Source organism: Macrobrachium nipponense, chromosome 12, assembly GCF_015104395.2.
Source record: "Macrobrachium nipponense isolate FS-2020 chromosome 12, ASM1510439v2, whole genome shotgun sequence".
In the NCBI taxonomy this organism is placed as follows: Eukaryota; Metazoa; Arthropoda; class Malacostraca; order Decapoda; family Palaemonidae; genus Macrobrachium; species Macrobrachium nipponense.
In genome coordinates, this window is record NC_087205.1 from 3,646,794 (window position 1) to 3,663,023 (window position 16,230).

At 39.0% G+C, this 16,230-nt stretch overlaps 1 protein-coding gene across 1 annotated transcript in view; it reads right to left on the bottom strand.

Annotated features, from left to right (window-relative positions):
• The window catches only part of LOC135224300 (2-acylglycerol O-acyltransferase 1-like), a 26,503-nt gene that overhangs the window by 6,941 nt on the left and 3,332 nt on the right, over positions 1-16,230 (bottom strand). Inside the window, exons 2-5 of the mRNA XM_064263154.1 lie at positions 13,339-13,635; positions 9,620-9,817; positions 2,040-2,108; positions 569-749 (exon numbers count right to left, since the gene is read on the bottom strand). Coding sequence (XP_064119224.1) covers positions 569-749; positions 2,040-2,108; positions 9,620-9,817; positions 13,339-13,619 — 729 coding nt within the window. The 5' untranslated portion in view covers positions 13,620-13,635. The remainder of the gene's footprint in view (positions 1-568; positions 750-2,039; positions 2,109-9,619; positions 9,818-13,338; positions 13,636-16,230) is intronic.

A 16,230-nucleotide genomic window follows, 5' to 3' on the forward strand; every position in this document is an offset into this window, starting at 1 on the left:
GTATGTTGAAAACTAAAAAGTCAAAGTTTATTGCTTTATTATTCGTTAGACTTATTTCACCATCAATATTTTAGACTCGAAATAGCAATCACCAAATAATGTTTTAGGTCTTGGCAACTTTAACTACCCCATTAGTGCACTGTAGGCATTACTTGAGGTTCTTTGCAACGTCCTTAATTCCTTTAACTGTAGCTCCGTTCGTATTCTCTTTCGTCCATCTTCCTTTCTACCCTCCTAACAATTGCTGCATGGTGCAACTGCTTTGAGGTTTTCCTATTGTTACACTTTGAAGAAATGTTCATTCTGAATTTCCCTTTCAGTTCTGAATGCCCTCATAGGTTCCAGCACTTGGTCTTTAGGCCTGGATTTTATATTCCATTCCATTTCTTTTAACAAGCATTCAAAATATACTATAGTAGATTCACATCAACCGTGCATTTGATGTCTATAGGCCCGTCCCTTACGACGCTCCTGATTGGCTGTTGATAAGCCAATCACAGGGCTGGAAACTCTCAGTCTCTCTCAAGACATCAAATGCACGGTTGATGTGAATCTTCTATAGGCGTACCTTACTGAAGTGGGTTCCCTCGGTGGCGAAGTGGCAGTAGGCTCCAGCTGACAAGACGCCATGGGGATGGTAACCCATGATGTAATTCTTGGAAGGGTCCAGCTCTGCCGTCTTGATCAAGTGGGCAGGGAAGAAGTCCCGGTAACTCCTCCATAACGACCAGTTCCTTATCCATTCTATTCTGCGGAAAAGAATGAAGAGTTACAGTGGGTGTGGACTGCTCTTGGATGGGTAACTACCAGTGAAAACCAGTTGACACTGGCATTTGCTAATTCTCTCTTTTTGTCTCTTTTGTCCATCTTGGTTTTCATCATAAAATAACAGAAAAGGAGAGAGATTTTATAAACGTACTTCCATATTTACATATTACCAAAATGATCAGCATTTCTAGGGCAATCAAATACGTACCAATGTTGAAAAAGAAACCCACAAAATCACTTTGTAACTTGTTTACTTCTAAGTATTTACATTTAGTTTTACTACACACTCGAGTACTTTCAGGCCCTATCTGTGGCCCATTTTCAAGAGATGTTTGGGATGTTAGCCTGGGTCAAGGCCCAGAAGTCTTCTGTAACTTCTCGTTGAGCTGTCATTTATGTGATGGCTGTTCTGGTTTTCTTGAGAGTTGCCAATCCCCTCTTGTCGCTCTGATATCCTGAGCTGATGGTCAATGGGATTTCTTAATCGTTAATCAGATCACCATTTATAGGAATAACAGCGGTATACAAATTTTACATCAAGGAATTTTATTGGCTAAGTGCTCAAATTATTGGCTGTAAAATGTTTCTTATCTCTTGTTGATTTTTCATATGGTAGTACGTTTACTCTGCTATTTTTTTCTCCTCTAACATTGAACCTAATTTTAAGCATCTGAGCATTGTCATCATCAACATTATTATTATTATTATTATTATTATTATTATTATTATTATCATTATTATTATTATTATTATTATTATTATTATTTATTTATTTATTCATTTTTTTTCGTCTATCACGGTCCTCCAATTCGACTGGGTGGTATTTATAGTGTGGGGTTCCGGGTTGCAACCTGCCTCCTTAGGAGTCCATCGCTTTCTTTACTGTGTGCGCCGTTTCTAGGATCACACTCTTCTGCATGAGTCCTGGAGCTACTTCAGCCTCTAGTTTTTCCAGATTCCTTTTCAGGGATCTTGGGATCGTGCCTGTTATTATTATTATTATTCAGGAAGCAGATCCACACTTCATTTCATTGTAGCGAGGTTCAGTCCAAACGTTTCTCCCTCGCCTATCTTATTCTAGTTTCTTTGGTGCTGGATTGTGTATGAACATTAGACAGCCAGTTTCATCGGCGTCTAAATATGAAACATTAGGGATATAGTCGAAAGACTTACGGATTGCTCGCAAGAGCAAGAACCCTTGCTGGCATAAGCCCAGCGTAATCTAAACAGCAACAGAGTTGTGAAAATACTTTATGTTAGTCTCCACCTACCTTCTTCCTCCTCGAACACAAATGGTGCGGTCCCCCAAGTACCAAGTGAAGTAGGCGAGAGAAATCCACCTGGAAAATGAAGAAATATCCTTGTTATAAAACTTATTGCCTGTAGGGGGCTGGGTTGGTTGGGGGAGAGGGGTGTTAGTGCTGTCAATGCACCTCACGCAGCGCACGATGGACATTACTTAGGAATCTTTGCAGCGTCCCTTCGGCCCCTAGCTGCAACCCCTTTCATTCCTTTTACAATACCCCCGTTCATATTCTCTTCCATATTACTTTCCACCCTCTCTAAACTAATCTTTCAAAATTATTTTCAGTGCTGAATGACTCATAGGCCCCAGCGCTTGACATTTGGCCTAAATTTTATATTTCCACTCTAGTAAAGCGAATGGGGAATTAATATTTTCTCACTGTAAACTTTGCATGTTGAGATGGTAGCCTGTGGGTAATAAAAGTCTTTGTTTAGACTTGTTGTTGTTTAGCCTTCACTGGTCTTTATATAGGTAAGTATAATGAAGGTACCTTAGACAGAACTTTGGAATGGTACGTAACAACCCTAAGCGTATTGACTTGATGTCTGTAGCTGCTTTTATTAGTACCAACATTTACAACGCTATGGGTGCAATGGTAATAATATCAAATGCTTTCTAAAGACTAAATAAAATATTAATTTTTTTACTTAATTGTTGCTGTTGATACACATATTATTATTATTATTATTATTATTATTATTATTATATTATTATTATTATTATTATTATTATTATTATTATTATTATTTTGGTAAAAGACCCTCTTTTAGGCAAATACTGTCAAAGAGAATGGCAGAATTAAGCGAGTTGATTATATATATTGTTTTTTTTTTTCAATTTTTCTTATAATAAAATTGAAAAATAATATATAAAATCAACTCGCTTAATGCAGGCATTCTCTTTATTATTATTATTATTATTATTATTATTATTATTATTATTATTATTATTATTATTATTATTATTATTATTATTATTATTATTATTATTATTATTTTTATTATTATTATTATTATTCAGATGAACCCTGTAAAGGAGGTAAAGGGATATACACAAGAAGAGATCACTTATAAAAAAAAAATAAAACAAGAAAAAAAAAATATTCATACCAGTTCCAAGTCTGGATACAAAGCGAGGATTGAAACACAAACAAACAAACAAACAAAGGTTAATGAAATTATCATCAAACCTTAATGGTCTAGAGCAGTGTTGTCCAAACATTTTCGAGTATTGTACCCTTTATTACTGTTACGTAACTCCCCTCGCCCGCCATGGCTGACCAAACTCAGTTTTATTTAGGATAATCATGCAAATATTATATTAATTATGAAAAGACTGCATTAGAGGAGTGGTGGTCAATAAATTCAAATTCATTAAACAAATAAAAATGATGATTTAATAACAAAATGCTTGAAAATTACACAACTTAATGTGAGATGTGAGGCTGATGTTCAGTGATGGGATGTTTCTGTGTGTGTGTGTGTGTGTGTGTGTGTGTGTATTCCTTGTTTGTTCACGTACCCTCATGATCTATGTTGCGTACCCACGCGGACCCCAGTTTGGACAACACTGGTCTAGAGCAAGCGGCAACGGTTCGTGACGCCTCAAAACCAACAAAGTGATGAGGAAATAACTGGTTCATTAAAAGATTTCGCAGGGAGTCAGTATATGCTTGATTTTGGCAGGCGATTTTTATCATTGAGAAAGTCCCCAAATTAAAACCGAAAACTCAAGATGACAGTCTGATAAAAACGCATCTTACATTACAGATAAGAGTTCAAGGTCGATAAGAGAGAGAGAGAGAGAGAGAGAGAGAGAGAGAGAGAGAGAGAGAGAGAGAGAGAGAGAGAGAGAGAGAGGAGAGAGAGAGAGAGAGACTTGACAAAATAGCTTGATTGTTGTCGTAAATCTGAAATTTATTGTTCAGAAATCACTTCTCCTGAACAAAACTCCCATTATCTTTCATAACCTCTGAAGTTCTGCCAAGAGAACTGTGATATTCGCGATGCCTACAGACCCGGATAAAAAATTAAACCGAGCAAAGGGCTATAAGTTTCAATCGTTTTTTATATACCGAGCGTTACAGAAACTTACAATAGACTTTGGAAGTATCGTACAATCGGCAAAGAGCCATAAACAAGCCCGGAAACCTATACAATGCCAGGGAGGAATCCTACCCTTTGTTGTGTCTGATTTTTTACCTAGATACTGGACAGCGCCATCCCCTCGCTATGAGTGCCAACACTCAGCCACAGTAGATTCACATCAACCGTGCATCTGATGTCTAGGCCAGTCCCTTACGACTCTCCTGATTGGCTGTTGATAAGCCAGTCTCAGGGCTGGAAACTCTCAGTCTCTCTCGAGAGTTCACACGGGTAGGATGTATGTTCCAACCTCTCCTGAGGGATGAGTTGAAAGAAGTATCCTTCAGGAGAGGTGGAACATACATCCTGCCTATGTGAACTCTCAAGAGAGACTGAGAGTTTCCAGCCCTGTGATTGGCTTATCAACAGCCAATCAGGAGCGTCGTAAGGGACTGGCCTAGACTTCAGATGCACGGTTGATGTGAATCTACTATAGTCATCTACTCTTTCTTACCTTTCCTTCGGCTCCTAGCTCCAATCCCTTTCCGTCCTTTTACTGTACCTCCTTTCATAAGTTTCGTCCACCTTCTAACAATTGCTTCATAGTGCAACTGAGAGATGTTCCGCCTGTTACACCTTTCAAATCTTCTTTACCCTCAAAATCCCTTTTAGTTCTGAATGGTTTCACAGGTCCCAGCGCTTGGCCATTGGCCTAAATGTCGTATTCCAATTAGACTTGCGATAAAAACTTTTGCTGGATTTCCCAGACCTCTATGTGTCCTGTCGCCGCTACCACCAAGCTTCCCGTAGGGGAGTAGTGCCGTCAGTGGACCTCATGGAGTGCACAGTAGGCATTACTTGAGGTTGTTTGCAGCGTGCCTTCGGGCCCTGGCTGCAGCCACTTTCGTCCCTTTTACTGTACCCCCTTTCATATTCTCTTTCTTCATCTTACTTTCCACCCTCTCCTAGCACTTGATTCATAGTGCAACTGCTTTGAGGTTTTCCTCCTGTTACACCTTTCAAACCTTTTACTGTCAATTTCCATTTCAGCGCTGAATGACCTCATAGGTCCCATTTCAGGTCCCAGTGCTTGGCCTTTGGCTTAATTTCTATATTCAACTCAACCAAGGTACACTGATGGTCAAGGGAGCTTATGTTCTGGCATTTCATTACTGGTCGTCCATCAAAGTAGTGACTACTACTAGACCTGGTGTTGTAGCGACTACTAGAGCTCGTGTTGGTAAGGTTCACTGGTTGAGAGATGAGCAGTCTCACGAAACGCCGCAGGCTTTTTGCTCTCTCTAAGCGTTCCTTAGGTTGGTATTGTTACTCTTCGTTGTCAGATGTTACCGATGATTTGTTCTCACTCATTCAAAACCCAGTCATCTATTTTACTAGTAGACCATGTGCTTCTGAGTACATCATCTTATATATATATATATATATAATATATTATATATATATATATATATATATATATAGATATATATATATATATATATATAATATTATATGTATATATATATATATATTATATATATATATTATCTATATATATATAAGAATTATAGTCAAGCGAGCAACCTAAATCTACAAACAGTTCGGTTCTCTACATATTTACTTTCGAACTGAGCAAAACGATCCTTTTACCCTCTCCAACTCCGTCAGAGTAAAAGGTCAGAAAAGTTCTCTTTCCATCCCCCATTCTACTCCATAGAAACTCTTGTTCCTCCAAGTTGGCATCTGCTCTGCCATTTTCAACCACATCAATAGAGAGAGAGAGAGAAGTTCCTCGTTGGACGAGCAGTTTACTTGCTCGCCTACCGATTCGCTAGTCCCAAGTTCGATTCTCCGCTCTGCTAACGTGGAGTCAAAGAAATTTGTTTCTGGTGATTAGAAATTAATTTCTCGACATAATGTGGTTCGGATCCCACAATAAGCTGTAGGTCCCGTTGCTAGGTAACCAATTGGTTCCTAGCCACGTAAAAATATCTAATCCCTCGGGCCAGCCTTAGAGGAGGTGTTAATCAGCTCAGTGGTCTGGTTAAACTAAGATGTACGTAACTTATGAGAGAGAGAGAGAGAGAAAGAGAGAGAGAGAGAGAGAGAGAGAGTGAGTGTCACCCGGACATTCACAAGGTTAAATTAAGCAATCATGAGTGGGTTCTTATCTGTTTACAAAACTTGCTCCCTGTCAGCCACCAGTTTTAACGTCTCATTATCAGCTGAACTTGAAAATCATGAAGCGTTTAAAACCCTATGCGATTTTCTTTATAGCTTTAGAGTATAAATCAACTAACGAAATATGTGTAGAAGGAATGCTCGTTACGAAGTATTTGCTTCTCAGTTGAATGAACTGAATGGAATAGAAAATTTAGGACAAAGGACAAACAGATGGGACTTATGAGGTCATTCATCGCTGAAAGGGAAATTAAGAATCGTAGGATGAAAACCTCGCAGTTGCGCCGTCAAAGAAAGATGGGAGAAAGGGAATATGGATGAAGGTACAGTGAAAGGAATGAAAGTGGTTTGCAGTTAGGGGCCGAAGGGACGCTGCAAAGAACCTCAAGTTATACCTCCGGGTTCAGTAGAATGATTAACCTCAAAAGAACAATGATTTTGTTAATAGGTTAGAATAATCAACGAGAAACTTGATCTGGCGTTGCATCTGGCACAGTTATCTAAGATGACCCGATGAACTTTATAAAATTCCACACTGCCTCGTCACAGGTTTGAGAAAACCTGACAAGGGAATTGTAAAGGCTTATCAGGTAGATAGAAACACTAATATTGCCCCACATGGCAACTTCCTATACGTTTGAGTTCATTAGCTTTGAGGACTCATACAGAAAATATTCATGCAAACCAAGTACAACCAATATTTACGCAAATGGAAATTCTGTACATTTACTTCCATTGATGATATTTATTACTTTATCCTTGTTTGTAACAAAAATATTACTAAAAGATAAGATTACAAAAATTGATATCTATCGCCGTTTTTGTGAGCGATGTGATGAGATTAGCTGATGCCAGAATGATATATATTTTTTTTTACTAAAACAAGTCTTTTTTTAAATAACATCAACTTTCCCCCATTGCTTATTCATCCAAGTTCATTGAAAATTGCGAAATGTTCTGTCATTAACTGATGCTTGTCACAGACAGTTTTAGTGGTGTATGTGGTATTTTATTACAGGAATAATATAAGGCAAGACATTTAACTGTCCCCATCAGTAATTCTTAATTAGCGTCAGTTTTCCTTGCTTTTGGCCGTCTTTTATTAAAGGAGGAATTCTAATGTCTCTTTTTAGTTCTCTGCAAAAAGAACGCTATTGAGGTGGCTATTTGTCTGTCCGTCCGCGCTTTTCATGTCCACCCTCAGACCGTTAAAACCACTGAGGGTAGAGGGCTGCAACAGGGTCGTCCCAAGCCTTTATGGGGCCCCTAAGCAGAACTGCCCCCCCCCCCCCTGATCACCAACACCAAGTGCTTATCTGTTACTTGTGCTTGAATATGTGATCATTTCATGCACTATAAAGGCATCACTAACCATATAGGGGTAGCAAATTCACAAGAAGAGCGCCTCAGCGGCGTGGTTGGTATGGTATTAGCGTCCCACCTCGGGTAGCGGGTTCGATTCTCGGCCATTCCATTGAGGAGTGAGAGATGTGTATTTCTGGTGATAGAAGTTGACTCTCGACGTGGTTCGGAAGTCACGTAAAGCCGTTGGTCCCGTTGCTGAATAACCACTGGTTCCATGCAACGTAAAAGCACCATACAAACAATACAAACAAAACAAAACAAATTCACAATATTGTCCGGTATTCTTTGCACTTTTTAAATTTCAGAGTGACGTATTGTGTGGCGTATTGAACTTGTATTTGCAAATAACAGAACAAATCAGGAGGCAAGACTCTACATTTACAAGAAAACAAGTTAACTGGTTTAATTGCACGCATTTTTAAGAAAATGGAGCAGTTGTGCAAAAGTGCAATTTCCCGCAACAAATAAAACCAGATAACATACTTGTATCTTCTTAGATAATAAATAGCAGTTGTAAAAATGAATGAATATATCAATTACTTGAAAAAAATACCTGAATATGCACAAAATATATACCGATTTAATCTTGATAATCGAATATATTTTTCTTTTATATTTTACTTATTTTGTGTTTTATTTACTTATTTTTGCTTTTCTAATTTTAATTAATCTACTGTTTTCCAAGCGCTATTGGGGGTCCCATGCAGCTGTTTAGTTCGACAAACATACCAAACTGCAGCTCTCTAACCTCAGTGCTTTGATTTTATTCAAGGTTAAAGTTATCCATGGCTGAGAGTTTCATGGGAGGCAGCTGAGAGTTTCATACAGCTTTATGAGCTGTACAGAAAAGCAATTTTCACTTGTTTTATCTTTGGTATAAATCTCGCTGCAATTTCCTCTAATTTTTACCTCATGTTTTAGTGGATTTCAGCTGAATGTCTGAACTGCATTGCCTTCAAATCTGAATATGTTGATTAGAACCTCTCACGCTTGATCTGTTGTCGAAGTAAAAGTCACAAACGATAGGTAATTAAATAGATAAGATAAAAGCAAGACAAGACGGATACCCTTGATTACTAAAGATTGTTCGTAATACCGCTCATTACTAAAATTTAGTTCGTGATCCTGCTCCATTCACTCGTTTTAGATTAAGCTAGTCTTAAGCCAGAACGGGTCACTCTTTTAAGCTAGTCTTAAGCCAGAACGGGCACTTACTCCTTGAGCAGCCAGTAAATTCTACCTGGGGAAGAGGACACGATAAAGGAAAAAACAGTTTATCGGACCATGTACCAGCAAATGGTCCATAAAAAAATGTTGAAGCATGTAACGGTTATAATAGCAGCAGTAGTAGTACTAGATCCCGACATCATTACAAAATGTATAGCTGCATTTCCCTCGATCAGTCAGGGTTGATGTAATTAGACCCCGCCAGTAATTGGATGGGAAGCTATCAATGAAGGCCAAACAGCGTTGTTCCGTAAACTTTCGTTCAATCTTTGGAAGAAGAGACTAACAAACTGATCCAAAGAATCAAATATTTGAAATTTGTAAGCCACTTAGAATTCGGTGTGAGATACAATGAGGTACAATAAGATCAAAATGAAATTAGATTTGTTTTAATAAAACGTTCTGCTAGGTAGCCATAGTAGGAAGCAAAATTGAAGTAGCTCAATAGATTTGTGTTGATGTGACAGTTCCAAACAAACAAACAGGTCTCCGATTTTGCGAAATTAGCACAAAAAACAAGCACCTGTGTAAAATTCGACAATAAGATGTATCCCAGAAAAAGTATTCTTGTAAGACCCACCTTACGACTTACTTTTCTACTTTTAAAAGTACCATCACTCATTCCCGAAAGCCAACTCACCCAGCGACATACTTGAAAGGTTCAGTAACCTGAGAGAAAGAGACTTACCAATATTCCGAGTAGAAGAAGAGGTAGACGAGATAGATGAGAGAGCCGAACCCCATGAAGAGGAAAGACGACATCCAGAAGAACACGGCGAATGTCTGCAGACGGCGGCTGAGAGGAATGATGATCGGCGCAAACCTCGGTCCGTAGCTGAGCGGGAGACTCAAGACTCGGCCTAAAGCGCCGAGGATCCATGGCAGGCTGTTGGAGCGAAAGTGAAGCCAGCAAGGAATCAGTTCATCAAACGGTGAAATAAAAATTGGAATAAAATGGAGGTCGTAAAAGATTGAAGAAAATGCATGGCAATTGTTTAAAAAATAGAATGGAATACATTAAAATTGATAAAAAAAAAAAGAGATGAATTTAGGCATCCTTGCTAAAAATGCAGTGCAATCTGAAAATAACTGGAGAAAGTGAATGGAATCAAGAGCTTTGCCATGAGAGATTATGCGGGTTATAACTTAAATCACGCCACTGTTGTCAAAATTCAAACATTGAGACTTAAAACAAAACATGGTGTCTGGTGGAAGCACCAATATGCCTTACTGAGGTCAAAAGGCCTAGAGAGTAATAAGAAATGCACAGTAGGATGGAAAATGATATAAAAAAATGTTGACAGTGATGAAACTATACTTTTTAAAATTGAAATGATCTGATTCTTTCCTCTTGCGCGTTTAAGCAAGTAATTCTCCCCTCCCTCCCCCCCCCCCCCCCTCTCTCTCTCTCTCTCTCTGCCATTCCTTTCGCAAACACCTGCTCATTTCAATTTCCCCTTCGTTTATACTTCTCTCTCTCTCTCTCTCTCTCTCTCTCTCTCTCTCTCTCAAACGTTTAACCTCTGCCATTCCTCTCGTAAACACCTGTTCATTTGTTTCCCCTTCGTTTATACTTTCTCTCTGCTCTCTCAAACGCTTAACCTCTGTCATTCCTTCCGCAAACACCTGCTCATTTCAATTTCCGCTTCGATTTTGACTTTTCCCCTCTTCTCTCTCTCTCTCTCTCTCTCTCTCTCTCTCTCTCTCTCTCTCTGTCAAATGGGAACCTCTGCCATTCCTTCGAAAACACCTTGTTCATTTCAATTTCCCCTTTCCGTTGGACTTTATCTCTCTCTCTTCTCTCTCTCTCTCTCTCGTCAAATGTTTTAACCTCTGGCATTCCTCGTCGAAAAACACCTGTGTCATTTCATATTTTACCCTTCGTTGACTTATCTCTCTCTCTCTCTCCTACTCTCTCTCCTCTCTCGCTTCAAAGTTTAACCTCTGCCATTCCTCTCCCGAAAAACACCTGTTCATTTCAATTTTCCCCTTCGTGAATTATCCTCTCTCTTCTTTCCTCTCCTCTCTCCCTCTCTCTCCTGTCACAATGTTTAACCTCTGCCCATTCCTCGAAAACACCTCGTTCATTTCCAATTTCCCCTGTCGTTGACTGAAATCTTTTCCCTTCCCCTTTCTCTCTCTCTTCCTCTCTCTCTCTCTCTCTGTCAAATGTTTAACCTCTTTGCCAATTCCTCCTCGAAAAAACACCGTTCATTTCAATTTCCCTCTTTGCCGTTGGAAACGTATCCTCTCTCTTCTCTCCTCTCTCCTCTCCTGGGTTCTCTTCATTTCTAACTTTCCTGTTCAAGTGTGTTAACCTCTTGCAATTCCTCTCGAAAACACCTGTTCATTTCAAGTTACCACTTCGCTTGACTTATCTCTCTCTCGCTTCTGGTCAAATGTGTAACCTCTGCCTTCCTCCCGAAAAACACCTGTTCATTTCAATTTCCCCTTCTTTTTTCTCCCTTTCTTTTCCCTCTTTCTTCTCTTCTCAAATGCCTCCCCTACCTCCTTACCCCTTTCCCCTTCTTATTATCCCTCTCTTCTCTCTCTCCTCTTTTTCGTAAAAGAACTAGAAAAAGTTCCTTTTAATTAACCTCTCCCCCCCCCCCCTTCCTTCCTCTTGCTTTTTTTCCCCCACCTTTCAAATTTTCCCCCCCCTGGCCTTTTCCTTAAAAACCGATTTCAAAGATTTAATCTTTCTCTCTTTCCCCTCTCGGGTTTTGTGAAAATCTTATGGTCGTTTATTCTCTCTCTCTGTCTCTCTCCTCTCCTTAAACCCCTCCTGCTTGTTCCTCGTTTCAAAACATTGTTAATTTCTTCGTTCAGTTTTTTCTCTCTGCCAGTTTTCCCTCTCGGGGGGGGATTACAAAAATTGTTGGGAAAAAAAAAACACTCTCCCCCCTAAAGGAATCCACCTCTGTTTCACCGTCACCAACCCCGGCAAATTCTTTCCCCAACCGGCTTTTTAATTTGACTTTGACCTTGTTTTATTTTATTTCCTCGGGTTGCTTTTTGAAAATTCCTTTCCTCCTCTCTCTCTTGTTTCAAATAATGTGGTTTTTAACCCCTTCTTTGGCCCCGTTCCCTGCGTCTGCAACGGGAAAAAACACCACCGGTTTCATTTCAATTTCTCCCTTTTTCGTTTTTTGAACCTCTAAATTCCTCCTTGAAAACATAATTTTTCTTGCATCTCTCTCTCTTCTCTCTCTCTCGTCTTACTCTCTCTCTCTCTCTCTCTCTCTCTCTGTCAAATGTTTAACCTCTGCCATTCCTCTCGAAAACACCTGTTCATTTCAATTTCCCCTTCGTTGACTTATCTCTCTCTCTCTCTCTCTCTCTCTCTCTCTGTCAAATGTTTAACCTCTGCCATTCCTCTCGAAAACACCTGTTCATTTCAATTTCCCCTTCGTTGACTTATCTCTCTCTCTCTCTCTTCTCTCTCTCTGTCAAATGTTTAACCTCTGCCATTCCTCTCGAAAACACCTGTTCATTTCAATTTCCCCTACGTTTAGACTTCTCTCCTTGATAAGCCATCTCTTCTCTCGTGTATAAAAAAGCCCCTCCCTCTCACTCACTTGCTCATGTATAACCGTCCCCTCAGCTTGTCTGCTGCGTGCAAGAGATTAATTCACTTTCATCATCACCACCACCACCACCACCACCACCACCACCAGCAGAAGAGATGGCATGCAACACAACCAGGAAATGACGGCTGTCAGCGCCAGAGTATAGGGCAGCAGGTAGCGCAGTTGCTTCACGTACACCACAAGTCGTCTATGCAAGTCGTTACTGAAGTCATTTACACATGCGAGCATTTCGAGGAAAACGGTAGGTTTTATTGGAGACCTCGAGCTGTCACTCAAGTAATTGACAGTTGCGAAAATTTAGAAGGATTAAGTGTCTTTTCTTTTAGAGGAACAAGGTCGTCATTCACATAATTAGCAAATATGAATATTCACATGTTATTGATTACCTTTTTTTATAGGTTTTTAGAGAGAAAACCCTAATAGTTATTCAAAGCAAAGCCTGAATGTAATTTGCAAAATTACACTGTTAAACCTATGCATATTTTTTTTTATCTCAAAAGCAGTGAACTATCGTTCAGGTAATTGGCAAAAATATATTTTCAGTTTCATTAACAAGCTTTTTTTCGATCTCGTATAGAAAAAGTCGTAAATTATAATTACGAAAATACTGCAAACATTTCCGTTAAGCAAATAATGAAAGTAAAAGAATGAGATGTGCATAACCTAACTAATTCTTATTTTTCAACGGTATGGGTGCACTAGTAACTAAGAATATAAATGCCTTTATGCTTTTTCAATGTTCGACAGACCTGCCTTCGCATACCGAGGGAGAGTGTGAATTAAACGAGTCACTCTGAAGGAACGAGATTTGTCTTACCTGTCAAAATGTTCGTCAACATGGTCCTTCTTGAAAGCCGACCTCGCATCTGGTACCTTCCGATTAAGCTTCTTCAGCTCTTCCTCATCGATCTCTGGCACTTTCTTCTCCTCTTCCGTCGTCTCCTTCTCTTGCTTGTTGTCTTCTGTACGTGCGCTCGTAATCCCTTCCTTTTCAATTTCTGGGTTGTCTGTTTCTCCCTTCTTAGTTACTAATTCCACCTTCACAAATTCGTCTTGGATAATCTCTTCGACTCTCGTGGCTTCTGTCCCGTCATCCATTGTTCTCCCTTTCGTACTGCAAACAGAAAAACGATGCCATTCACTGCCCACTCGCTATGAAAGTCGAAAATCAGCATATTTTTTAGTATTATATTACTCATAATTTAGAAACATCCACTAGGAAAGATCCCGACTATTAGCTTAACAAACAAATATCAAACGAATAAATAAAGAGAACAAATACATAACACATACCTGAGTGGAGCAGAGGTGTGTCATAAAACTCTTTCATTCCAGTTTGGTTCAACCGACCTTGCCTTGGGCTCAACTATAATATTGACCGAAATCCTACTTTCGACTTTGCTGATGTAAAAATAGGCTTGTGAGAAATATGGATGACGCGTAATGAGCCTGAGGAAGTGATTCCCTTTAGTCTGTTTGCCTGTGAGTACTCATTGTAACGGTATTAACCCGATATGTATCCACCTTTGTCAAAATCCACAAGTAAACTCATGCTGAGTAAAGTAGAAGACCGCACGAAGATATTGTTTATTATATATTAAATATAATAATTTGTCTAACACAATACAGACATGGGTGTAATAATACTATGGTCCTCGGGGGGCTAGTATGTACTAAACATGGCGTCCCAAGGAGCTTCCTCCACGTTTAGTATAATCTACTATGAAATTCAGGGCCTCTGTAACACGGTTTTTTGGATTTTGCTCCTTATCAAAGCATCAGATGTAGCTAAGGTAAACATCGTTTTACGAAATGTTGCCCCGCCCATCCACCAGACAGAAACCCATTCACCTTATTCCATCGGCTCTGAAACCCATAGTAGTCAAGAATGGCTAACAGGATTTGGAATTGTCCCCATGGTTGCAAAACTGCATTTGTCTTACGACTTGCAACTTTATACAGTCAAGAGAAACCCCGTGGCCATACTTACTATACCCTGAATAGGTAATTATTCAGTTTCTAGTTTAAATCCAATGTTTATGGCCTGATTTGTCTTTAGCGTAACGTGATTATAATACTTGTAATGCCATTCAGGATTTTGAACATCTCCACTAACTATTCACTATGCCACCAAGAGAGAGAGAGAAAGAGAGAGATTGTATGTAAACAGTCTTTATATAACTACTTTTGTTAAAATAAGATTTTTATCCAAAGTAAATACAAGCTTATATGTGCTAAAATCTCCAGCAGACCAACGGATCATCCGATATCATTTTTTTTTCTTCTTCTTTAGTCTGTACGACCATGTTGGATATAAAGACTTTATGAATGGCGGAACGATACATAGATGTGGGTGGGGTATCTGTGCTAGCGTAGTAATACTACTGTAGCAGTAGTGCTGCAAAATTAGTAATAGCAGCAATATGCATGAATTAAACGTTTTGGACAACTGCTGGGATCCCTGAGGATCATTTAGCACTTCTTACAACTACTCGAGAAATGAGTTTTTATAGCCAGAAGTTAGATTTTCGAATACAACAATGTCCATGATAGCCTTCATTGTTATCCTAAATTATAACGAGGCCAAAGTAGGTGGAGCCTCATGAAGTCATCATTCTGACGATAATTACTGGTGAAGGTTTAAAGCCAAAATACGGTACCGTCTATTTTTTTTTTTTTTTTTTTTAGTAAGTAGGTAGATAGCCGATAAATAAAAATTGCTTGACATTGGATACAGCAGTTATCAAATCAAGCTTGTCTACTGTCTTTGAAAATTACCAACTATTCCCTACATCTTGTCAATCTGATTGTGACCAATAAAGTAGATTATAATTTCTTAGGACACTTATTTTGGGAGTTGGACTGTTAATCGAAGTATTTTGTTTTTATTAAGATATTTTGTTGGTTTGTTCATTTTGACAATTATCAGTGGAGAGGATTCAGAGTTCATAAAGGTGTACTGCTTTGCTTGTATTTAAATTTGTATGTCATTGTTGCCAGAGGTCTAGCCTTCGTTACGTATAGCCAATCATCCATCGAGAAAGAGGGAAGAAATGCTGTCATAAGTTACGTAACGAGTGCGTTCGAAACCTTTTCTCTGAGTAAGTTGGCCCATCTTCAAAAAAAGTCACCTTCACATTATAAGTACCAAATTTATTCAACCTACGTAATGCAGAATACTGTCAAAATTTATGTGTAGATATAATGTGTATTCAGAATAAGCGTTATATCTATGAAATGCATAGATAAAAAGTTATTGCCAAAAAACCGTGTTACAGAAGCCTTGAATCTCATAGCAGCTGGATACATAATACATACCGGGTTATAAAACCCATCGTAACTTACTGCCACTCACTCCAAAATGGTAAAATCTGTCGTACGTTTCAGTCACTAGTCAGCGCTTCTGATATTCATTGGTGGTGCCCAACCAAATACTGACCAAATTCAACGTTACTCCACCAAGCCCGGGCACCGGATACAAAGAAATGTAACTAACAAAATTGAGTCTAGTGTAAGTAGGTTTTAGCTGCTGATCAAATGTAAAATTGGTCTCCGTCAGTCTTTATTTTCCAATATATTTCATCTGAGAAATTAATTACCTTGTACTAGGTTTCACCCTCGCACGATGATAGAGAAAAATTCCTCATCTAGTTGAACCCAGGCTCTTGTATGGCTCACCAACAGAAATGATCGTTCTCTCTCTCTCTCA